Source organism: Ambystoma mexicanum, chromosome 11 (assembly GCF_040938575.1).
Source record: "Ambystoma mexicanum isolate Mex_15411 chromosome 11, UKY_AmexF1_1, whole genome shotgun sequence".
Classification (NCBI taxonomy): domain Eukaryota; kingdom Metazoa; phylum Chordata; class Amphibia; order Caudata; family Ambystomatidae; genus Ambystoma; species Ambystoma mexicanum.
Genome location: NC_090934.1, coordinates 1,175,477,096 through 1,175,502,664, shown reverse-complemented (window position 1 = coordinate 1,175,502,664; position 25,569 = coordinate 1,175,477,096). Strand labels below are relative to the sequence as shown.

At 47.6% G+C, this 25,569-nt stretch overlaps 1 protein-coding gene across 4 annotated transcripts in view; it reads right to left on the bottom strand.

Annotated features, from left to right (window-relative positions):
• The window catches only part of VPS13C (vacuolar protein sorting 13 homolog C), a 5,236,720-nt gene that overhangs the window by 2,422,482 nt on the left and 2,788,669 nt on the right, over positions 1-25,569 (bottom strand). For all 4 annotated transcript variants that reach the window (XM_069624493.1, XM_069624490.1, XM_069624491.1 and 1 more), the window contains one exon: positions 20,011-20,114. In XM_069624493.1, the coding sequence (XP_069480594.1) occupies positions 20,011-20,114 (104 nt within the window). The remainder of the gene's footprint in view (positions 1-20,010; positions 20,115-25,569) is intronic.

The window sequence follows — 25,569 nt, the reverse complement described above, 5'->3', positions numbered from 1 at the left end:
AATGACAAGAGCCGTTTTAGGGGAGAGTGAAGCAAACAACAGCACTAGGTGGTGAGAACAAAGGGGTGTTGAATATACCGTGACCGAGGAGTGATGAGATGTTAATACTGTAGCACTTTGAGAGACATGGCTGCAATGGCCAAAGGAAGAGAAGTACACAGAAAGGGAAAAAAATACATGACAAAAGGGGGAGGACAGACACCCATGAGCAGCAGAGACTAAAGCTAACTGGAAGCAAGCAACAGAAAAAAGCATCATAAAGAAAGAGTGAGAACGAAAATTCAACTAGGATAGAGGATCCAAAATCTCTTTGTTGACTGTGACCTCTCATTGTAAAACAGGTTGTGCTTCAATGCAAAGTCATGTTCTTCACCCGGGCCCGAGTTTCCGAAAAGTCATCCCAGCTCTGATCATCTCCCACCTTGATGGTGGCAAAGCTCTACTTGCATGAGTCCCAGATGCAGCATTGGCTCCTGTGGAACTTGTCCAGCAAGCTTCCTCACGGGAATAAGAAAATTCAACCACATCACTCCCATTCTCAACGAGCTTAACTAGCTACCCCTTCATGTATACATGTTGTTCAAGACAGCCTGCGTCACCAACAATACAATCCCAACAAAATACCACTATCCGGGTGAGATAATGCATATGATCAATTATTATTATATAGATGCAGCTGTTTGAATTTAACTTGAGTGTGTTTAACACCTTGAAGACTCTTGCTTCGATCTCAATTATTCAAAATGAAAATAATACTAATTTAAAACAGATTGAAGAAGCGGTTACCTCTCTCACTTTGCTAAATGAGGGCACTAGAGCCGATAGTACACCACTTATTAAAAGTCCATCAGCAAACAAGGTTGAGGTCTCCAATGGCGAGAAGATTGATGTTGAACATATCGGTCTTTATCATAGGGTCTTGGTAGAACAAGATTCAGACCATAACCCAGGATCAGCTTCTCGTTGTAACTCTGCTACTTCGAAGAATTGTGCCGCATCTAAGCATGCTAAAAAGAAACAAAGATCAAAGACGCAGAAAAATAATTGATGCAAAAACGAAACAATATTTTGATCCCGGACTCTTATTGTTACTATCTTATGGAAACAGAGAAGAACTACTATGGTTTGCGAGAAACTGAAAAGAGTGTGCAGGTAAAGAAATCTAACAACCACTGAGAGGAGGCCTTTACTTTGGACAATTGGGTTGTAAAAAGTAATATTCCTGGGACTAAAGGAGCCAGAAAGATCAAAACACCTGCCCAGAATGATGCAGACCGACTTTCTCACATGTGAGGAACCCGAGGGTGTCCCAACTTCTTCTCCCCGCTTGGTCCTCCTCTCAGCTGGCCAGGGAAAGGCCATCGCTTATGGATCCCAACCATGGGGCTGTCTTTTGATGAGACATGGTATCCCCCTTTCCCTTGTCAAAGTGAACCCTCTATTCCCCATGCCTTTGTAGGCTACTATCAGTTGTTGTCCCTTTCTTCCACCCAAAATGTCCCACAGACAGTTCACCTTAATACTGGGACGAGGAGGCAACAACCAGGAGTTAAGCACATTTCCATTCATTCAAAACTGCCTAAACACCACTTTGGTACGGAGACGAGGAAGAGGGCTTTGGAGGAGTTTAGTTGTAATGGACAGGCATGTCCAGTTAATAGGTTTCACCATTGTCGTGCAATTAACGTTAAGGACTCACACCTGCAGTCATTTAACAAGTCCCAGAAGTATAAGAATGGAGAGTGAGAGAGTGAGTGAGACACACACCCACACTCCGAAAAACTGAGCAGGCTTGAGAGGAACAGGCTGGAGGGAAGACGTACCGAACAGGAGTGAGAGCGACGCCGGGGCCAAGGCTGGCTGTGAGAGAGTCGAAGATCCTGCTATCCTCCCTGCCCGGTGCCCACAGCAAAAGCTGTGGGGGATCGAAGCCTCCAGATCGCCACGGGTCTCTAAGACAGCCGGAGGTGCTCTCAGTAGCTTCTGCTGGGGAAGAGCAGAGCTACGTGTGACAGAGTTCCAGAATAACGAGGGCTGTTTGCTGTTGCTCCTGCAAAAGGAAGGCAGAGGGAATCGAAGCCGGGAAGCGAAGCAGAGAAGCCCGAAGGAGCTGCCGCATACCACTGGTAAGTGCAAAGCAGGGAACACTCGTACCGGGGCGCGCCGGGGACTGGGAACAAGCGTGTATGAATACCGAATAAAATGAGAACTATTATAAATACTATGGAAGGCCAACGCAAGTATATTTGATTACTGAGCAAGCTGCAAACTATTACACACACTTTGGACAGTTGAAAACAAGTAACATTGACTAACGAAGTGACTGAGAAGCATTGAGAGAATATTTGAATACTGTATAGAACAAAAGCAAGTGATGAGCACTTATGAATGAAACAAAAGCAAGGTGGTACTAATGGGAAATACCATGGAATTAGATGTGTGATCCGCACTGGTGGAAGCGTCAAGAGACTGCAAAGGAAGATATGAAACAAGAAACTAAGTATTGTATTGGACAAATAGAAATGTACCACTTTTTTGGCCCATGTGGGCCAGTTTAATAAGTTACTTCACCATGGAGCTAGTAGTTTTGACCAGTTTTACTGAATACATATTCTTTAAAATGCACACTTTACATCACATTTTATGACCAATTCCCCCCACCCCCGCCCGCAAACAGTGTAACAAAAGGAATGAATGGCCATTGGCAACTGTGGCCCTCTTTTTCATTGGTGCCCGAGATAATTTTATGCCAAGTCCGACCCTGATCACCAAGTGTCTTCTCCCTCCACAGCCCAACCCCACTCTCACTAGGGTTTGAATGGCCCAGCCCCAGCAAGCTACCCTAGCGAACCTCATCAACATTGCCCTTGCACCCCTCCAACACCCACGGACCATATGCACACTCCCTCTCATGTTGATCAATGCTCGCTCAGCAGTTGCTCATGCTAAAAACTAGCAGCCAAGACAGCGATGCAAAAACAATTGTGACTGGTCCCCTTCACTGTTATCTCATAATAGTAAATGGAGCACCTAAAGATGGCAAATTAGGCTTTGGCACTTTGTCTTGGAACACTAGGGTTCATTCCTACTTTATTCATACGATTGAGTGGTATGAAATTATAGGAAAGCAGGACCTCTTCTGCGAGAAATTTGGCTTAATGCTGAAGTTGAATTTGATGGTTATTAGTAGAAGGGTAAAAAAAGGACGTAAAAGACAGATAATAGGCATAAAAGGTTTAACAAACTAACTGAATATGAATTTGCCGACAGACAAACAATGGTTTATGCTCCATCGTAGAAATTCATACAATTTTAAAAACATTCTTCCTACTAGTTATAAACGCATTTGACTCCTCAGATGGCACTTGCACTGACTTCATCTTTTCCTACATATCTGGAATAATCATGACCTGGACTTGGGCCAACAATGTATCTGTCATGATCTCTGTTTCCAAAAGATCAGGACTTGCCCGACTCCCTTGGAAGCAGACCCATAACCCCGGTTCCGAGTGCCAGCCAGTCCCAATTGGGACCTTTTGGACCCTGTCCTGGCGCCAGTGGCACCAGGCTCATAAAGATGCCCAGTCCCAGCGCTGGAAGCGCCGGGCTCATAATGCTTGGGTGGACTTACCTGCAGCAGACCATGCTGCTTACTTACCTGCCAGTTGAACCCCTGATCCTCTTCTGTTTGGGACTACTTTTCCTGTTGGGTGGGGCAGGAGCCACTCCCTAGGTTCAGAACACTGGAACTCTTCTGGAAAGCAGGAACTCTTTTCTTACCTAGGCGTGGCTGTGGAAGGAGACACCTAAGCACTACAGGAGGCTATTTAAACCACACCCGATGGATGAATCTTGCTTTGCGTTATTCTGCATTCTCTGCAGCAGAACGCTCATCGTGTCTTCTGCTTCTGATCCTGGGCCTAAGGGAACAAAGGCTTACCATCCTGGAATCCAGTCTTCAGCAGCACCTGTAAAGACAAAGAAAGAACAGGTTAGCACTACGGTCTTCAGTGGCAGCGCATCTCTTACCTGGTCCATCGGCTGTCACCAACGCCTCGCGCTGCATTCCGGCATCTGAAAGACAAAGGCTTACCTACTCTTCGCATGCTCCGGAGGTCTTCGCACTGCATTCCGGCATCTGAAAGACAAAGGCTTACCTACTCTTCGCATGCTCCGGAGGTCTTCGCACTGCATCCCGCATCTGGAAGACAAAAGAAGGTGCGTTTAAAGACATTGGGCAACTTTATTACTCACGTGCCATTACTCCTTCCCACGCCGAATCCAGTGGGTATTCCAGCACCCTTCAGCTTCTCTAAAGCTCCGAACTTGTACCTGCAAGATAAAAGGGACAGTTAGTGCGCATCGTGAAGCAGGCTACAAGCGCTTACTTACGTGCTTCCAGGCGCTTCTATTCCTCACGCGGGTTCGATCCTCAACTCTCATCAGCCCGCCATCCGCCATCGCCGGAACCCTGCAAAACAAGAGATATCATTACAAAAGACTTTTAAGACATTTGAAGTGCCCAGAACTTACCGTTCATGCAGTTAACGACGGACAGCAGTCCTCTGAGGTCAAGAGGCCTGCACCCTTATCCAGTGAAGAAACTGGTTACGGCACCCTGCCCCGAGGCAGATGGAGAGCTTGGCGTTCACTTACCTAAGGTGAGGGCGTTAACCTTTGGGGTTCTACAGGAGAAGAGAAAGCGAAGAGGAGAGGAGAGAGGCACCCAATAAACCCAGTTCATTAATCCCATATTTTCTATCTGCAGACATCTTACTCTTCGAGTCAGACATACAGTGCACAGAGGTCCAGCCCAAAGAGCCAACCGTGTGTTACACATCACCTTTGAAGATACGGCATTCACCCAGTCAAGACCGGCGCCTCTGCGGGAATCAGGTGAGCGTTACAGTATCCCTAGTCCACAAATGGGTGAATTTCATGCATGGTTTTCGATGAGTTCAATCTTTTGAGGGGATAATGGATGAGGTTGTTTGTATGCCTACATGGCTTAGCGGTACCAAGAGGAGTACAAGTATTTTAAATGCCAAACAGCCATGTATTTGGTTTCCAATTTCAAGGTATCGTTGATCACTCTTAGGAGTACATTTCATATGGGGTGTAACATGATTGGAATGTGTAAAAGCCTTCAGCAAGGCTTTTACCCCTTTCAATCACGCCCCAAAACATGTTCACACATGTGTATGGCAGAGAGGGGGGGGGGGGGGGGCAGAGTACCACTTGCATTTCCACGTCCTCACTTACTCTCTGCCATACAAATGCTCCAGCATTTGCACCGGAATGGATTTTCATGCCTGTGCAAATGCTGTAGATCTCTATGGTGTCCACCAGCTTTATGAATTAGCATAAAGCAGGCAGATGCCATAGGGATCCAATGTAAATGCTGCCTGCCGTGCTTGCATCGCAGACAGCGCTTACAATTACCATTAAATGCTGCCCGACATTCTTGCATGTCGAACAGCTTTTACTTATAATGTTGCTTAATATATGTGCATGGTAATCATGGTTCACAATTAAACTCTGCCCATTATGGAAGTATGTCGGGCAGCTAATGGTACTTGTGAGAGCCGCTTGCCATTTGCCATAAGAGCATGGCAAGTGGCGCTCACAATTAAAAGTAAATAATAAGATTCCAAGATGGCCGCCGGACTGAAAGCACTGTGAAGAGGTGCTTTCCGTCCCCGACTGCTCCGAAAGGCGTTCAATAAAGCAGAAAACACCCTCCCCGGGAGGCATCTGAAGCGCAATCAGGGTGGAAGGACAAGAAAGTGCTGGTCCCCCGCTGCAGAGCGGGTAGAACCATTGGTGGCACACACCCCATGCTGAGGAGCAGTCCCTCAGCAGGACCAGGAGCAAGGGGCAGCCCGCCGGTCCCAAGACCCAGCAGGGCGCACCGGGCCGCCGGTGCACACTCTCGTTCAGCGCCTTCAGCGTGGGGAGTGGAGCCAAAGGCAGATATCAAGGGCAGGCATCCATAGCGGTCTGACTGCTGATGATTCAGGCACTACCCTGGTGAGAGAGAACGGGGGCGCCTGACACCAGGATTCGGCGAGGTGAAGTGCTGGGCTAACGGGAAGGACCCCGAACGGGAGGCAGACCCCAAAGGGACCCGACAACACTGCCCAGAACGACACTGCATGCACAACAGAGCAGTCACCCGGCGGAACCAGGAGACAAGTGCAGGCTTCGGCCCACAGACCCAACGACCCAGGGGAGCGCCCTAGGGATGCCCAAGCACACAATCTAGCAGTGCACGCTTCGAGGGAGCCTGAACCATAGCCCACTAACAAGAGCAAGCATTTGCGGCAAGGAGAATGCTGACAAACCGAGCGCCCCCCGCAAGGGTGAACGGAAGCACCCGACTTCAGAGGCCGGCAAAGGCATGGAGCGGGGCCCGCGGGAACATACCCCGAAGGGGATGTGAACCCTGTGGGGAGAAGCCTACATCACCCAGCACGAGTGCTGGCAATATCCCATCCCTCCCCCGCGCTTGATGCCTCCGCGAAAAAACCCCAGCAGCGAGAATTAAAGCAGCAATTAAGGCGCCCACTGGAGGGAAGCAGCAAACAGCTCTCCAGGCCAGGCCCCATGACCACCCTATGCACACCAAGAAAGTAGGGCTCTGGCCCTAGCCTTGACTAACTAAGCAGGGGAGGCAAAAGGGACAAGATACATAGAGGATATGTTCAGAATACAAGTGATCTTCTGAAAGCCACGGCAACAGGGAGACAGACTAAGAATACCCTGGGCATGAAAGAGAGGTCCTCTTAGGGGAACTAAGTGGGAATGCGAGGCACCAAGATAAGGCACCCTCACAGAGGCAGGGAGCAAACTTACAGAAGTGGAGCTGGGAAGACAGGGGCCTCAAACACAGCTGATCAATCCCCAGGGCCCATCGCCTCCAGCCCCTGACAACACAAGCATACGGGAGAAGAGGGATACTAAATGAACAACAAAAAGGAAACAGAACACTTACCCCCTCCCCACCCCACGACAATTGATCAAGGGGGACGGCAGGATATTGAAAAACAGGGGAAAAGACTGTCAGTCTTCCATGAAAGGGTAAAAAAAGACTGAAGGAGCAACAACCCAAAGAGGAAACAGAGGCAGCCAGGGAGGAAGCTGAAACCCTGCAAGGAGAAGTACCAGAGGAGCAGGTGGCCACGCAAAGTTTCCTCAATCAATGCTTCCTGAGCTTCGGGGACAGGATAGCGAACAGCATCCACTCCCAACTGGACAAGATGAAGGAGGATTTGGCAGGGGAGCTCAAGGAAATGAAGTGAGATATACACATTTGATGCTAGAGTGGATACAAACGAGAAGGCCCTGCAGGAGATGATCGACAACTCTCACAAAATGGAGGACCTGATGGAGAACTTGGCTAGGGCCACCCACAACTTGGAGATCCAGACCGAGGATCTCTAAAACAGATCAAGGAGAACAAACATAAGAGTCAAGGCAATCCCCGAAGCAGTGGGCGATGTGGAACTGCCCCAAACAGTACAGCAAATCTTTGCAGACCTTGCAGATGTGACGGAATCGGCGGAAATCTTGATAGACCGGATACATAGAGTGGGCCCTAAAAGAAACGATCCGGCAGAGAGGCCAAGGGACACCCTGGTCGCCATGCTTGAATACTCCCAAAAAGAAACGATCCTGGCCGCTGCAAGAAGAGCAAAGGACCTCAACTTTAACCGCTCGGCCATCCAACTGTACCAAAACTTCTACCAAGTCACACTCAGCAAGAGAAGGATAATGCACCCAAAGGTGCAGGAATTTATGAGGAGAGGCACCTCTCATGGTCTTCTGTTCGAACACAAAGGGCCGACAAAGGCGAATCAAAATGGTGGAAGAGGGGGCAAAAATTCTGGGAATAGAATGTGACCAAACCAATAGTGAAACCCATGGCACAACAAAAGATCAGTCGAAAAGAAAGGCGTGGGAGTGGTCCACACAAGAATCAAAAACGAAAGCAAGGAAAAAGAGGGGCCTGAGGGGCTCAGGAACATCATCAGAGGGAATAACACAGGACAACGACTCCCCAGATAGGAACCCTTCAACCTAACCGCAGGTGTGAATGAAGAAAAGAATCAGTAAAACACTCGGGTAGGGAGCACGCACAGTAACAGCGGAAGGGGAGGGGAAATCTTGGGTCCAAGACATGGGTTGGGGTAGACCCGCAAGGGGAGATGCTGGAAAAGGAAGGGATCTCAACCCCCTAGGGGGAGATTCGGGAGGGGTCAGAGGCCGGTTGAGCCCACCCAGCTAGGGGGTAAGGGAAAGGGAGGGGGGGTGTAACATTCTGGTAATGCATTATATGTCTGTGTAGAATGTAGAACTTGCAAGGGTGGAATGAGAATGTTGGTAGGAGTCCAGTCAGTTGGAAGGAGCTGAGGACATTAGATCTCCTATTAATGCAAATAAATGATCAATCACAGAGAGTGAAAATGCTGAATGATTCAATAAGGAGTAAGCAACTGTGTATGATTGGTATCTAACTTTATCTGGAGTGGTTTTTGATGGGACCAACTTAGTAATGGATTACTATCTTTCTTAGAAAGATATACTTTGCCTTTTGCTGACTTGTGTTTGAATTTCAACACTGCCCAAAACCAACCCTCCAAATCTATTCTCTTTCCACCAAAAGCAACTGGTTGTATATCGACTACTTTAAGAGAGATAGAGCTTTGTAATCCCTTTTCAAACAAGTGTTTGGGCAGAAACGTGTATCTTGCCCCTGAATCTATCACCATGTCCAATTTCATTCCTTCAGGTTCAATGGTGGCCATGGGCTTTTCGGTGTCGGCATCATCATCCTGAACCATGTTGACATCATCCGAGGTAAAGTCAATGGCTTCACATAGTTCGTCCAAAAGAGCAATAATCTCACTTTTTGTCCTGCAACATGAGATAAAATGTCCACACCTGTTGCATTTTTTGCCCATAGCTATAATTGCAGGGCATTTGACACTGCTTGCAAAATGAGAAGGACTATCACAACAAAAACATCTTTTCTTGTCAGATTCATCATTTCTACCTCTGTTCTTTACATTTCTCCTTTTCTTGTTATCCTTACTAACATTTTGTCTCTTGTTGCCGTATTTCTTTGTCTGGCCAGTAGTTACTTACATAACTTAGTCCTCTACTGGTTTCTTCTCATCTGTTTCGATCCTGTTCTCCAACTCCTTGACACATCTGTGGGTATGCTCCACTTCCTTTGCTACCCTCATGACCTCATCAATGTTAGGCGTTCTTAGCCCATAGTGCTTCTGTTTTTCATTGCAACATTCAAGCATGAACTGATCTCGTAGCCTTTCATTCAACATGTGGCCAAATTCACACAAAGCAGCTAAGCCTCTCAGTGCCGTGATATACTGTTCCACTGACTCATCGTTTCCTTTTTCCAAAGTGATATTTTTCTAATATAATGCTTGTGCATCTTTCATAGTGTTTGTCCAACATCTTGATGCATTTCTCATATTCTGATAGACCATCAGATTCTTCAGATAGAGAAGGCAGTTTTTCAAATTGCTCTTGGCCATAATTCCCAAGACTGTGCATAAGGAGGCATTTCTTCCTCTCCCCAGCAAAGTTTACTCTGTGCATAGCTAAAACATAATGGTTGAATCTCTTCTTCCACCTCTTCCAGGGTATGCTTGGTGCTCCTTTTAGCTCCAGAAAGTAGTTTGGAGGTGGTACTCCTTGTATAGCCATTCCATCCTTGGAATTTGGTGTATTGAGGGAACACTCAGTCTGATAGGGTTACTTGCAATTGGAGTGAAAGGCACTTGTTGAACTTTGGACACAAGGATACAATTGTAGAGTTGAGTAATTGCACTACAGCGATACTGTATTGGTTGAAGTAACACTGACCAATTTGATGCAGCAGTCTTATTTGCTGCTGTACTGTCTGGCACATCCCTATTTTACTGCTGTACTATCTGGCACTGGCACTGTACCAGGCCATACAATGTCAAGGAGAGAATAACTGTTAGACAACTAAGCAACATAAAAATTAGATTTGAGTAAAGTGACTAAACAATGTGTAGTCAAGGAGGGAGAGTGGGTGTGCATAAAATGTCTTGATAATAGAGTGGAAGGAAGTTGGTAGGTGCCTAGGAGGGTAATTAAGAAATTACATGGCGTTGTGAAGGTGTCAGATGGACAAGTGTGGGACGTTAATAGGGTATGTAAGCTCAAAAAGAATGTTAGGGGTGTGCAGGAGAGTGAAATGGTGAAGGATTCAGTAAGGAGTAAGCAACCGTGTAGGATTCACAAAATGGACAAAATGAAATTTTCCAATAGGTGGGAAATTCCCAGTAGAAATTGTGGGAGACTATCCTATTTAAAAGATTATGTTGAATAACGGGCATTAACATTATTCCTCATATTTATGTGGATATATCCAATTTAAGGTATAGGTTTTGTTACACTCATCTGTTTCACTTATTATTAATGTTTTGTCAGTTATTTTCCAGTCAGTGATATATTACAGCTACCCAGCAGCAATAGAAGTTTCTTAGATCGTTACTTTAGCTAATTTGTGTTAGTTGTTGTATAAGTGTACTCGCATTGGTGTGTTTCATTTAACTGTTTTGCTTTAGTTCATTTCACTGTTTTGTTTTATGGAAAAAAGGGAGACGTGTAGCATCCTGGTAATGCAGTATATGGGCCTCATTACAAGTCTGGCGGTCACCCTGCCTCTGCTACCGGCAGGTTGCCGCCGGACTTTCAATATTTACTGGTGCCTGCCTTGCCGGAAACACCTGGGGAATATGACCCCGGTGCTCCAGGAAGTCAGGTGCCTGTAAACTGTTAATCCCCATTCCCATTTGAGTCCAATAGGACTCAATGGGAAGGGGGACCACGGAAGGCTTCAGTGAAACTCTGCTGGCAGGTGCCGTTCCGCCCACCAGGTCTGACCCTGGTGGGCAGGACAGCACCTGCCAGCAGAGTTGTTCTGTGCCAATCCATAAATACCAGTGCTGGTAGGCTTACCAGCACCAGTGTTTCTGGATCGGCACAGTCAAAATGAGGCCCCATGTCTGTGTAGAATGTAGAACTTGCAAGGGTGGAATGAGAATGTTGGTAGGACTCCAGTCAGTTGGAAGGAGCTGAAGACAAGGCTGGTGGGGCGTACATCTCCTATTTATACAAATGAATTCAGATCCTGCATGACAGAGCTTACTACCTAGTTAGAACACACCGATCAAAGGGTGACCGAGGTGGAACAAAGGCTGGGGGAGATAGACGACCGCTCCCAGGACCATGCAACCACATTGGGGGAAATCCAACGCTCGATCAGAACCTTGCAGGACAAATGTGAAATCCTCGAATTCAAACAAGAAGATCTTGAAAATAGGGCCCGGCGCAACAACCTCTGAATTCGAGGGACACCAACCTCTGTCCCGGACAAAAACCTGGCGGAATATGTGGGGAACTTCTTCCAATCCCTGCTCCCACAACTGGACAAACCTCAACTCCTTCTTGATCTCACTCACAGGTTGCGCCCACGTCGGGGAGTGGACTCAGACCTCCCCCCTGATGTCATAACTAGAGTGCACTTTTTCACCACAAAGGAGGCCATCTCGGCAATCAGCCGCTCTCAAGACGAGCTCTCCTTTCAGGGCTCGCCTCTCCAGATCTACCAAGACCTCTCGCTGCTTACACTCCAGAAGAGGAAATCTCTCCGGCCTCTGACTCTCTTCCTGCAGGAGCATCAGATTCGATACAGATGGCTATTCCCGACTGCCCTACAGTTTTCATATAACGGCACCCTACGCAGAATTAGCCACCTTGAGGATGCCAACAAAATCATGCACCCATCCTCGCCCGAAGAAGCCACATCGCCAAGATCGGAGGACACTACTGACGTGGGAGCTGTCTCACTCCCGAAACCTAGCCGGTCCTCCTGGTCTAAGGTGCCACGGATCAGCAGGAGAAGGTAGGCTGGAGCAGGACCGTAACCTGCAGAACTCTATCTCACGTTTTCACCGACCTCCCAGCTCTGTCCCAACGGAACTTCATCGATCTTCACCCAGCTTAACAACAACTATAATGAATGCAACGGGCCCCACTCACGGCTCATGCCCATTTCCAAGGTACATTCCACCTATGAGTCCTTGGAATACCATATTATTCTTACTTACTCGATTGGCCAGGGGAATGGCCGAACCCACAATGTCGGCCCACCAACCAGTTAAAGTTACGCCCCCCATTGGCGGCTTGCGTTAAAACCCCAAGAGCAGGGTGATGCATTCCTAGCATCAGGGAGGGACCTAGCCCAGGAGCATCAAACCCTAAAATTTCTCTCCCTTAATGTCAATGGACTGAACTCCCCCGCCGAACGTAAGTCGATTCTACAAAAGCTTCAGGACGAAGATGCAGGGGTAGCTCTGCTTCAGGAGACTCACCTACTCCGGGTGGATTTCAGGCGTCTCGGCTCCCGATCCTACCTACTCCAGCTCTTTGCCTCAGGCAGCTCTAAGAAGGGAGGCACTGCAATTCTCTTCAGGAAGGGCCTGAAGCCCCAGGTACTGAAAACAAAAACATGTTCGGAAGGCCGATTTGTGGCAGTCAAATACCTATTGCTGGGAGACCTATACACTTTTGTCTCAGTATATGCCCCCAACTCTTGGCAAGCAGCCTTCTATGACTCACTGGGCTCCTCCCTCTCTATCTGCACAGAAGGCCAAGTCATAATTGGGGGAGACTTCAATGGAGTACCAGAACCTACAAAAGACAAATCTCACCCCCACCCCACCCCCTTAAACTTCACTCAGGCGCTCAGTCTCCTGCGCCTGTTCAGATCTTTAGAGGTCCCTCTGAAAAAGACTACTCTTCTATTCCTACGTTCACTGAACCTTCTCAAGGATTGACCTCCTCCTGACATCCCCCAGATGCTTGACTACGCCAATGATGTATATATCGGTCCGCAGATTCTGTCTGATCACGCCCCAGTAATCCTGGAGATGCAAGCATATGAACCCAAGCCCAACTCTCTGTGCAGATGGACTCTTCATGATCCAATTCTTAACGAAATGCCGCTACGGGACAAGATTGCAACAGCGATTAAAAACTTCCTAAAGGAAAACCCGGTCGAAGACACCTACCCTGCAAACACTTGGGATCCCTTGAAAGCGGTGATGAGGGGAGAACTGATCACACATGGAGTGGCATTCCACCGTAGTAGGCGACAGGCTCGCTTGATCCTCGAGGAAGAACTCAATCAGCGGAGGAGACTCACAAGAAAAAAGGCTGGTCCCCTAAGACACAGCGAGCCATCCGCATCGCCAGAAAGCTGCTAGAGGCCCACTACACTGAACACACGGCACAGCTTTTGGCTAAAGCCAAACAATTCTATTATGTGAAGAACAACAAGGCGAACAAGCTGCTTATGGCTAAACTGGCTAAAGCAAAGCGCAGCAACGCCATTATCGGACTGCGATACCCACATGGAGTGATACAATACGCTGAACTGAAAAAGCAACAGCTAGCGGCGGACCACCTGGTCCAGGTAATGACGGTGCCACCGCGGGACCTGATTAAACAAAAAGAATACCTACAGGAAGCAGCCCTCCCCGACTACACGATTTGACTAGGGAGAACCTGAAGGCTCCGATCACGGGTGAGGAGGTCGAAGAAGCCATTAAGTCCCTTAAATCCCAGGGCCCGGCGGATTTTCCTCTAGGTTCTACAAAATGTTTAAACCCCAGCTGGCTCCCCCCCCCTGGTGGCGCTCTTCAACTCTTTTAGGGAAACTGGCACGGTGACCCCCTCAATGCAAGAATCGACCACCATCCTTCTACCGAAACCAGGGAAGGACCCGAGAGCCCCAGCTTCCTACAGGCCAATAGCCCTGCTGAATATTGACACTAACTGACACTCTAAATTTCTCGGTAACCACCTGTCACGCATACTACCCCACGTAATTCACCCTAACCAAGCAGGCTTTATTTTGAACAGATCAGCAGGAGATAAGATCCGCAGAGCCCTGGACCTGGTGGACCTCGCCTGCCGAGGCTCCAAGGGGTTGGTGTTGATGGCCCTAGACGCTACCAAGGCGTTCGACAGGTTGGACTGGTCCTTCATGAGCCTTACTCTGGAGGCCTTTGGGTTTGGCCCGGCGTTCTAGGCAATGGTCCTGGCCAATTATAAATCAACAAAAACCTTCCTTAGGATCAATGGCTCACTCTCTGCTCTAATCCCCCTGACCGTGGAACCAGACAGGGCTGCCCGCTATCCACACTGCTATTCGCACTCATCATGGAACCCTTCGCCCAGAAGATCAGACTGAATAACCATATCAAGGGCCTCCAGGTCAGTCCATCTCAGCATAAAATCACTCTATATGCAGATGACGTGTTGCTCACGATCTCAGAGGCCCGTTCCTCACTAAATCGCGCCTTGACTGAAATAACTAGCTATGGGGTGTGGTCACCGGCTTCTCCATCAACTTCAAAAAATCGGTAGCCCTGGGTATAGGCCTCTCCCCGGAGGAACGGGAGGCACTGGCCCCGATGTATCCAATTACATGGAAGGTGAGGGCTATTCCCTACTTGGGGGTCCATACTTGGGGGTCCCTATACCCGCGAACCCAAAGGACACATATCAGGCCAACTTTCCCCGGCTCTTTAAAGAACTAGAAGGTGATTTGGAACGCTGGGCGACCCAAGAAATCTCATTGATGGGACGTATAACGGCCTGTAAAATGAACTTTCTTCCAAGATTCCTTTACGCCTGCTCCTCCATCCCTGTCGCAATCCCAGCCCCCGCCCTCCGCGACTTGCAGAGGAAAATGCTCCGATTTATCTGGAGGGGGAAGAAGGCCAGGATCCCCCAAAAACAATGCTAGGCAACGCAAGATTGGGCGGACTGGGGGTCCCCGACCTGCAATCCTACAGGGTGGCAGCGGAACTAGCGCATATACGCGTGTGGCAAATATCCACCCATCGCCCCAGAGGCAGGATAACCACCCTATACAGACGATTTCTAGGGGACTTTCTCATTTCAAAAACCCGATGTATGGCCCAGTGGGAAGCTGATCTGGAACACCCGGTTGAGGACCAGGTCTGGGTGGATGTCTGGACCCGGGCACAAACATCATCCGCTTGTGTCATCAACAGAGAATGCGCGTACAAAATTCTGCTACGCTGGTACTACTCCCCCCTTAGGCTTCATCATATGAACCATTCTCTCGACCAAACCTGTTGGAGAGGGTGCGGCAGACCGGGCTCCTTTTTGCACATGTGGTGGACATGTCCAAAGATCAAACAATTCTGGAAACTATGCTTAGCCACCATTGAACAGATCACCCAGACGGCTCTCCCTCTGGAGCCTGAGCCTGTCCTTCTAGGGGTCCCGGTCCCCGGGATCTATCCGCGCTCCGGAAACAAAGCTAAACTGCTGACTCAATGCCTTCTGGCTGGGAAAATAGTGATAGCCCGCTTCTGGAAAGCCCACAACAGTCCCTTCATTTCCCAATGGTGGGGAGAAATATGGGACAATCTGATCAGGGAAAAGGTAACAGCGGCAAGGGCCGGATTCCTCCATCCCTTTCAGAACATTTGGGCCCCAGTGTTGGAGTATGACCTGAAATTTCCAGCATTGACCTATAAGCCTATCAGTATCCGGTGGGCCTTGGGGGATCGGGACGCTCCCTGAAAGGGGAATTTAGCTGAAGCAGACACAGCAAACAGAAACTAACGGGAAGAAACCCCAGACTAAAGGCCAAGGGGGAGGTGCTAAAATTTGAAAAGGATGCAACATACCATGCGGAATATCACCCCATTTGCTGGTTAATTCAAATCAAAGAAAATAAAAGAAATGGAGAATAGATAAACAACACATCTTGATGTTAACATGCAAAAATATCAAACGTGGCTGGTAGCATGTCATACATTTGCTTACACTCAAGTAAGATTCCGTTGTGTACATGGATCATCCGTACATGCCCACAGCCAACACCTAGCTATAAGATATACATGACAGCCATTCCATCTTAACCATTGCATTTGCTATCACCCAATCTATGCATGTGTGTGCCAAGCACTTCTTATTGCTAGTTATCACTTTGTAACGTAAAATGCCAAGCTGCTAATCAGACCCAATAACTCACAGCCTACCTGAGTGATTCTTATACAGCTTTCCTTATTATATGGTGTGGTAACCTGATGGGAGTATAACAATGCCTAATCAATACCCATTGTATGCTTCAAATCTAAACACCCAGCACAACCACCAAATAAGTGTAGCACTAACCTAATGTTCCCATTAACTCAAAGGACCTCAACCTCTTCTTGGTAGAGGGAGTGTGCACAGAGGACCCCCAGCACTGGATGCGGCATGACTGCACCTGGAGGCAATGTGAGGCCTTTCCCTCCTTGATCCATGTCACCAACCTCCGGTGGCGATCCCTTTTGGTTTTCAATGAGAAGGATTGGCAGTTGTTGCATCCGTTTGCGTTGTGGTCAGCGTGAAGAAAATAAAGGCGCATGAGGTACTTGTCCTCGACGAAGATGATCCTCAGGCCACAGCTTTCATTGTCTTGCGAGGATAGCTCAGGGGCAACGCACTCATCTTGGAAGCAAGACAACATGCAGCAAAACAGGTTTCATCCTCGGGTCCGCGCTCAGAAATCTCAGGGTATTAATTGCGCTATAAATAACTGATTACAATAGGCCCTGAAGAGGTTCTTCTTCCTCATCAGCAATGGTTTAGGTGTCGAGATGTAGGCCCAGGCCTGGGCCTGTTGGCGCCACGGGTAGAAGAACCAACGATGGATAGAAAATCTGCGCCAACAGCATGTCCCTGTTGCCGGTAGTCGCCACGTAATGGTAGACGAAGAATAGATGGAACATTTCTTCTGAAAAATGTGAAAAATAGCAAACAACCTACGATTTACGAGGAGCGAAGCATGAGGACAACTCTGGAAATGTGCAGTAAAAATCTGAAGATGGTCACCGGGAGTAGATCTTAGGAGGACTAGTGTCATTGGCTGGGGGCATTATGACCCAAAGGACACTGATAGGTTATAGAGGAGATGAGCAGTTTTACATTTAAAGCTAAACTGCTTTCTTTTTACCGAGGATTCCCAGCCTGACAACAGGGAATATTCATGAGCATGTGAATCCATAGCGGGAGGTCCTGCGGTCTTGAAGACTTCCGTCGTCTTTTGACGGAATTCCTCCAATTTTTACCCATAAGCCGATTTGGAGAGGAAACATACATCTCAGCTGAGAAGTCCAAAGATGAATGCCTATGTCCTCTCTTTAACAAAGAGGATGACACATTTCTGGATTTGCTCCTCAAATAAGATCTTTTTCTATTTTTTATTTTCTTTGATTTCTTTGGCGATCTGTTGACCTCTTGGAGCCTTTTACCTCAGCAGGTGGTTTTGATGGGGTCATGCTAGAGGTTTTGAAAGCCAATGTTGATGTCCTCTTCTTCATTGCCTTCGGAGTCATTGTTTGGAATGAAGAGCAATTAGTACGGGGTGATTGTTAACGAAGCCCAATAGACAAGCCTGTTGGGGGTCCGTCAGGGACAAATTTATACTACAATGTCGACACTTTAAAATCGGAGGGCATAGGTGTCAATATTTTAATCTTTTTCTGAAATTTTATCGAGTGCATCAGAGAGAAATTCTTAGAGGTGTAAAAGATAGTACCCGAGAAGCGTGCTGAGCATGCAGAAAAAAGGAACTATGGTCACAGGACGCTGCAGAGGCTTTTAATATGAATCTGAAATCACACCCAGACTCGACGATGAACAGTGCCGTGGAACTTCGACACCAGGGGCCCATGCAGTCAAAGGTTTCTGAGACCTGCTGTTGCATGAAGAATACATCAACAATAAGGAATCCATAGAAGGACACAATCCATTAGAAGTATATGTCTGTGGGCACCAGTGAGCCCTAACAAGATGGTAGTGACAAGGGGAAGCTCTGTGTCATGAAGGCAGGCCCGGCAAGAATGGGGCCGCTCTTAACGCATTCTCCAGCGATGGCACTCACTTTGGGCTGAGATCTGATCACAGTGCAGCTGTTGCTGAGGAATCAGAGCTATCGCCCCATCCAATCTTGAGATCTTGGCAGATGCGTAAGAGGCCGGACAGTGTGGTTAACCGAGACGGCAGGGATGCAAGAGTGCTCTTTTGGTGCGTGCCGCCCATGCAGGGGGTGAATGGTGTTGGCACCGCAAAGTCCTGGTGCAGGGAACCGGTCTCGCGAACAGGGCCGGAACCCCCTGGCATGCATCACACTTGTGGCAGCCCCAGATGCCCCAATGCGTCTGCCTCAGCTGGAGACGAGGCGCTGAAGTCCGAGCGGACATAGCTACAGCCCGGTCGTACTTGTAAATGTGGTGGGGCCTCAGAGTGCCATGCAACGGAAAGCAGACGGCGGAGCTGATCTCTCACCACCGCAGTGCAATGCAGACGATCCGAGGCAGACAGGCAAACGAGGACTAATTAAACGCAGCGATCACAAGGGGTTCGGTGGAAGTGCAGGCAGGTATCATACGCAGCTGTGCTCCTTTCTGGAACCCCATTTCGTACTCCCACCTCGCACCTCCTTCCTGCCGAGGGAGTCTGTTGCGAGTAGGCAGAGGATTGGCTGTCCCGTGGAGTGTTCACAGAGATCTGCCATCGGGAAGAGGTAAAGGGCCATGGCATCAGGAAAGGGGGGGAAAAAGGCCACAGTGGACAATCCTGTTGAGAAAGCACCCAATGAGGATATTGGATGAAAGGCTGCATGATAAATGAAGAGCGTGGTTTCTTCTATTTTGGTTGTAACTGTGTCATGGTTTTTCTTTTTTCCTACATAACATCTCTGGTTTGGGTGTCTCCCTCTTGAGCTGTGCATGCTCTTCGATCCTTCGCCGTGTGGAATGTAAATGTTTCTTAGTAAATATGGCCCCACGGAAGGGTCAGTCCTGTCTTGCTATATGTAAGCGGTTATACCCTTGGCACCACTTGTTAATGGGTATTCTAGTAGGGGTTAAGACATCGCACCCGCCCCCTTCAACGAATGTGGACTTCCAAGGTTGTTTCCCTTTCAGAGTCAATATTTGATCCCATTTATGGTTTAAGGTGCAGGAACCTCCTACATTTGTTCCATTGTAATGTTCTTTTTCTTTACATTGTAAAATTAATGAAAATAAAGAAGTATATGGCTACATTTCACTGCTAAATCCCACCATGGCACACCAGACAACCCATTAGTCCAGCCTGGCAGCAGTCCTTGCCAAACGACAAAGAGCCCTGAAAAACAACCCTAGGGGACAGCATTTCAGAGAAAACAGCTATCTGCCTAAGGTGTCTCCACAGTTGGGGAAAGCCTGCTGCCTAAGAAGAGGGTCAGAGGATTGGGCATCGCCTACTTCCTAACCATTGTTGAGGGGAAAGGATACCCTTCCTGAGGAGCGAACTTAAATACTTTCATCTGATCTTTTATTGGCATCTGGAGGAACTTAATACATACTGCTTTATATCTGTTAGCTGGCTTGATTTTTTCTTTTTTTACATTCTGAGATTCTGAACATTCCCTCAACAACATCCTTTGACGAAAGAGGGACAATCCTGGTTTCTGTTCACCCCTTAGTTAAGAGTCACCAGTTCCCCCACAAGGTACACATGTACACTTACAGAGACCAACCTAATACCATGATACTTGTTAGGTCTCGTCACCGTCCTGACACGTTACATAATAGTTTATTGCACAGGATTAATACAACTCCATGAACTATATGCTTGTGTCTGTTGTCAGTTCCTGGAACAAATGAAGCGTCTATGTCACACGTTTCATGAAATACAATATCAAACCTAAAATGTAACCACACTATACAATATCACAAAGTAGCTGTTAAGAGAAAATAATCCCAAACCTCTAAGAAAGGGTTAGGGGTGACTTTAGTATATTAGTCCAGGACATAGGCAAATATAATAGGAAAATAAAATAATTAAAAGAATAAAAAAATAAAAAAATCACTGCACCTTTTTATGAATGGTCTTTGGGTCAGCATCAGTAACTACAATATCTCGTAGTCTAGCAAACACTTCAGTCCGCTTTGTCTGCACAGAAACCGATGCATCCATTCCTGTTGAAAAAGTCCACAAATTAACTCATTGGTACGGACCAAGTGCATGTACTGGCTATAAAAGTCAAACATTTTGGCAAGATCCACCTACTTGCACAACGTCTGGAAAGCCCATTGCACAGAATCTTGCTAGGAAAACATTGGGCATCATTCGCAGTTTGGTGGTAATTCCGCAGTAAATCTGCCAAATTTGGTTACCGTTACGGCCACCTGGCCCTGTGTATTTATCAGAGGACTCCATGGGGATTTTAGGCAGATTTACCACAAGTGCAATTACAGAGCAGTAAATCCACTGGTGATTTTTTTTTTTAGGTGAAGTGGAGGTTTTACCACCAACCAGAAGGTGGAGGTGAGTCTGCCATTTTACCTCCAAAAAATCGGCAGAGTACACATGGTGTAATACTGCCAGCGATTAACACACCTACAATTATAAATTTGGCAGTGTTGGACAAAGGGTGGTAATTCCGTTACTGCCAAAAAAGTGGTGGTAATAGAATTACTGCCACTTTTCTCCCACACCACCATTTTTGGAATGAGGCCCATTGTCCTTCCACAGCATGTGGTCCCCAGCCACTGACAAGTATCGGCGGGGACGGCCTCCAAATGGCGGGATCCTTGGCAGGGCTCCAGCATGGGCACAGCGGCAGGTGTGAGCCCACCAGAGCAGAAGAGAATGGACTCCTGGGAGCAGACTCCTTGGGACCGGGGAGGCCAGCCAGTGACCCCTGGGAGCAGGTCAACAGAGGGACAAAGGCTTCCTCTCTGTGTCATTGCCAAAATCAAGAGGGAAAAGAAATTGTCTGACTCCTCAAGGGGTTCAACTGAAGTGGGAGGAGCTAAATCCCCTGTTAGCAAAGAGGACCCTGAATGGATGGCAGCTCGGATCATGTGTCCTAGAAAGGATGAAACAGGGTATCCCAGTGGACCAGGGGAGAAAGATCTTGATTACTGGAAATGTAAGGAACTCATGGTGGCAACAGTAAAAAAAAAAAAGAATATTGCCAAATCCTTACAACTAATTACATAAAGAGTGTGGGATAGGGTTTTGAATAAAGAAAGAAGTGTTCACAAATACTAAAGTCAGGATGTGATTGCCAGGGGTCTCCCTTTCCCACGTTTTGAGCACAGGACAAAGTGGATCTCCTGAGCACAGCACATGCGTGAGCTTTCCCAGCACAAGCCGACAGTTCTGTACACGTTATCAGGTTCTTCGATGGTTAGGTCTCTTTCATTAAAAAGTCTCTTGCCTTTGAAGGCCTGATGTATTCAACAACAAAAAAAAGAGTTCCTTTCCAAATGGACTTTGGGTGATAACGTTTCACCCCTGGATCTACCCCTGGATCTCCCTTGGTCGGGCAAGGACCCGAATGCCAAGGGGGACAAGTCACTTCACCTGGTCTTACAATACTTCTTGCTTTCACACTTTTTTGTTTTTTATTGAGCAATTTTGCACATACAAAAGTCGTCAGGAAATCCCTGGTAACAGCCGAAGGGAACACAACAAGAAAATGCAAATACATTTTTACCCCCCCTCCTTCCCTGCCCCCTATCTAAAGATACTACCAAGCCCAAACAAATGTTGGGTACAAGTAACATTGAAGAAACAACCATGGATCAATACAATTTGGTACGACTGACAAAATTAGGTCGACACGTGAATCAGGGAGAGAAGCAGATTACAGTTGATAGACAAGAGAAGTAAAAACGCGGTAAGTCTTTTAGCAGCAGGGAGCTACAGACTCAAAGCGCTGCATTCCTCGCTCAAAAGAACGGCGGTCCAGTTCAACAGAAAGAAGTCCATTTTGTTATTGCAGAGTTTTTCATATGTGAATATGGCCCATAACTTAGTGAGCCACTCCGCCTTGGATGGAGCAGAGGGGCTCTTACATTTTTGGGCGAGGGCCAGTCTTCCGGCCCTCAGCATTGCCTCGACCAGAAAGTTGCTCGTATCAGAGTCTGGGGTTGGTGTGCCCAGGAGGATCTCCAAGGGGTGCAGGGAGGGCATGATGCCCACAATCTCTTTAATCCAGCTAGGTAGTTCTGACCAGTAAATTTGGACCCCTGGGCATTCCCACCATGTGAGATACCAGATTCCACGCTGCATGCATTCCCTAGGACAGAGGGGGGACATCCCTCTGTACATCTTGTCAAGTCTAGTTGGGAGGAGATGCCAAGAATGTAGCATCTTGAAGTTGTGCTCCATGGCCAAGGTATACAGGGAGCCTGAGAAAATAATTCTAAAGATCGCTCCCCATGGTTCCTCTTCAAGTGCCATCCCCATCCGCTCCTCCCAGATTCCTTTGAAGGACTGTCTACACTCTAGATTTGCTGTGCTTTCACAAATCTTAATGTCTTTTTAAACAGATCCTCAGGGTTTACCCCTGTTTCTCGGCCTCCCTCTGCCAGGTTCACTCTGCCACCTTTTGCAAAACAGTTCACTGTGGACATCCCTTGTTCGGGTTCACCCTTGTCAACACACTGTTCATAGGGACTTTAGGCCTCGCCCCTTTTTGTTAGCATCCATCTTCCAGGTTCACTCTTGCAAACATTTACCAAACAGTTCACTATGGACATCCCTTGGTCAGGTTCCCTCTTGTCAACATACTATATGGGACTTTAGTCTTGGCCCCTTCTCGTTAGCATCCCTCTGCCGGGTTCACTTTTGCCAACCTTTACAACACGTAGTTCATGCGCTAATTTCACCAAGCAGGAATCATCTCCCTTTCCTTCAAAACCATCCGTAGGTAAAAGACTTTCGACAGTACTGAGGATTTTACAAGACACTGGTATGACCATTTTGACCGCATTTTGGCCTCTTCCCAAGGCCTTCTGGTTATGGTAGTTTCCCCCTTTCCCTTTTCAGAATGAATCGTCTATCATGCAAGCCTTTGTAGGATACTATCAATCCTTTCCCTTTCTTCTCTCCAAAATTTACCCCAGAAACACTACCTCAACACTCAGATGAGGAAGAGACCAACTAGGAGGACACATCCGCATTTCATCGATACAAACATATATCAGAGACACCAAGAGTCATAAATACTTCTTTTATCAAATCAAACTTCCCCAAACACCACTTTGGTACCAAGATGGAAAAGAGGGCTACGGAGGTATGCAGGTGGAACAACCAGGCATGTCCACCTAATGGGTTTCGCCATAGTCAAGCGATTGGACTTAATGACCCACACCTGAGGTCACTTAACACTCCCAACGTATATAAAAATGCCTGTCACATTGAGCAAGGAGGAACGGGCTGGAGATAAGGGAGCTGGAGAGCCAGGAACCATGTCAGAGACCCAGAAGCCCTGCCAAGCAGGAGACAGGGGTGTTGAGGCCGAGGGTGGCCGCAAGAGAGTCTGGAGGTCCTGCTACCCTCCTGATCAGCTACACGCAGCAGGAGCTGTGGCACTCCCACAAACCCCAGCCACCTTGGGAAACCAGGAGAGCAAGCAGAGCTCTCTGTGGCCGCCGCGATAGAAAGGCGAAGGTCGGGGAACCCGGAAAGTAGAGCGAGGAGCATTGAGAGGCCCGTCGAGAAGGACATCAAGCAGAGGGGAGCTGCAATGTGTAACCAGTGAGTGGGAACCAGGGAAACTCTCATACCAAGGTCTATGGGAACCTGCAACAAAGTCCTTTTGAATAATGAACAAATTGAAAGTTATTGCAAGTACTTTTGAATGCCAAAACAAGTACTTTTGAATAGCGAAAGAAACTGAAAGTTGTTGTAAGCAGTTTTTGAATGCTGCAAAGAGTAAAAAGCAAGTCGAGCACTTGGGAATGGAGTAAAAGAAAGGCGGTGCATGTAGCAGACACCACAGAACGCATTGTATGAAACACATGTATTGGCAAAGTCAAGAGAATACCAAGAAGGGTATGAGATGATAAACCAAGTATTGACCCAAAGCTGACCCAGGAATTGCAGGTTAAGAGGAAACCTTTGTTGGCAAGACCCAAAGGAATACAGAAAACTGTCAGGAGAGTGTGTCTGGGGAATCAACTAAACATTACCGACAAATGGAAGCAGTGCTCAATTGTTGATGGAAGCAGACAGAAAGGGATATTGGTTGCGGGACCTGTAATGGGTGGATCGTGTGGTCCGACACCTGCGCCTAGACCAAGTGTCCCTGTACAGAAAAACAAATAAATGTAGCCATAAACAAGCTTGAGTTTTCAACAACCTTGTATATGACTTTGAAGCCAAGCAACAGAACTGTCTATGTGAACTAGTGAAAAGTACTGATATCAAAAGAGCTGGGAAGTGTCCCAAAGAACTGTGTTTTTTTAAAAGCTGGAAGATTTGAACTCTTGGGGGAAAAGAACCTCGATAGCTTGTGAACTGTTTTCAACTTGGGGAAGGGGAAGCTGATCATAAGCCAAGAGCGTGAAAATGGGCTCTCAACTTTCTTTTGAACACTATTCAATGTCATGCTGACATCCCTACACATTGTATACAGTTAGTTGTGAGGGCAAGTATAGGTTTTGGACACAGACAGACTTTTGATTTAGACTTCCTGACACAGACTATCCTTAGTTTTCTTTAGGTGGGGAAACCCCACCTTAGCATAGGGCAAGTTAGGCCTTACTCCATCCTGTCTTTTAAGTTAATAACATTTTGTGAGACAATTTTAAATCTTTTGTCTGTGTCTACTTCATGATGCCTTCACAGCAGAAATTCCTGAGGAGATCTGGGATAAATTGTACAAAGTTATGTTCCATTATAATCTTTTTACGGTGGAAATGGAACATCATTTTAAAATGTTGCACAGTTGGCACTGAGATCCCTTAAAACTTTCTAAGATTTACAACAGAGTAAGTCAACTCTGTGCACCTTATGGGCAGATAGGGTCACTCTACCACATGTGGTGGTTTTACCCCAAAATACAAATTTACTGTGATGAGCTCAATCTGAACCCCTTGCACATTTTACTATGTATCCCCTGATAGATAGTGAAGAATAATGATTCCCACTAATGTGAGAGGCAATGCTTCGGGCCTGTAGACTGGCTGTTGCCCGAGAACACCGGACAAAACAGACTGGTCGCATAAGCACTGGGATATCTTTATAATGGAATAATTAACGGCCCTGGTGAACATGGGATCATTTCAAGAGGAGTGGGGACTATGGATAACTAAATGGGGCACCCCCAGACCTGTCATGTCACGCGGGAGACTGGGGTCTGCCGCTCCCATTTCCTCCTGGCGAGTCTACCCGTGCGTTCGCGTCTGGGGACTCGCCGGGAGGGGAGCGACGGGTTACGGGGCCGGCGGCCTTCGGCGCATGCGCGGAGGCCCTCACTCTCGGTTCCGCGCATGCGCCGTAGGGGCTTGCCTCCCAAGCCTCGCTCTGGGTTCGCCGGCGCCCGGAAACGGAACGGTTTGCGTTCCAGGCCTCTCGGGCGCCGGCGGCCCATAAAAGAGGCCGCGAGTCAAAGCGGGCCGCGTCTCAACGCGGTTC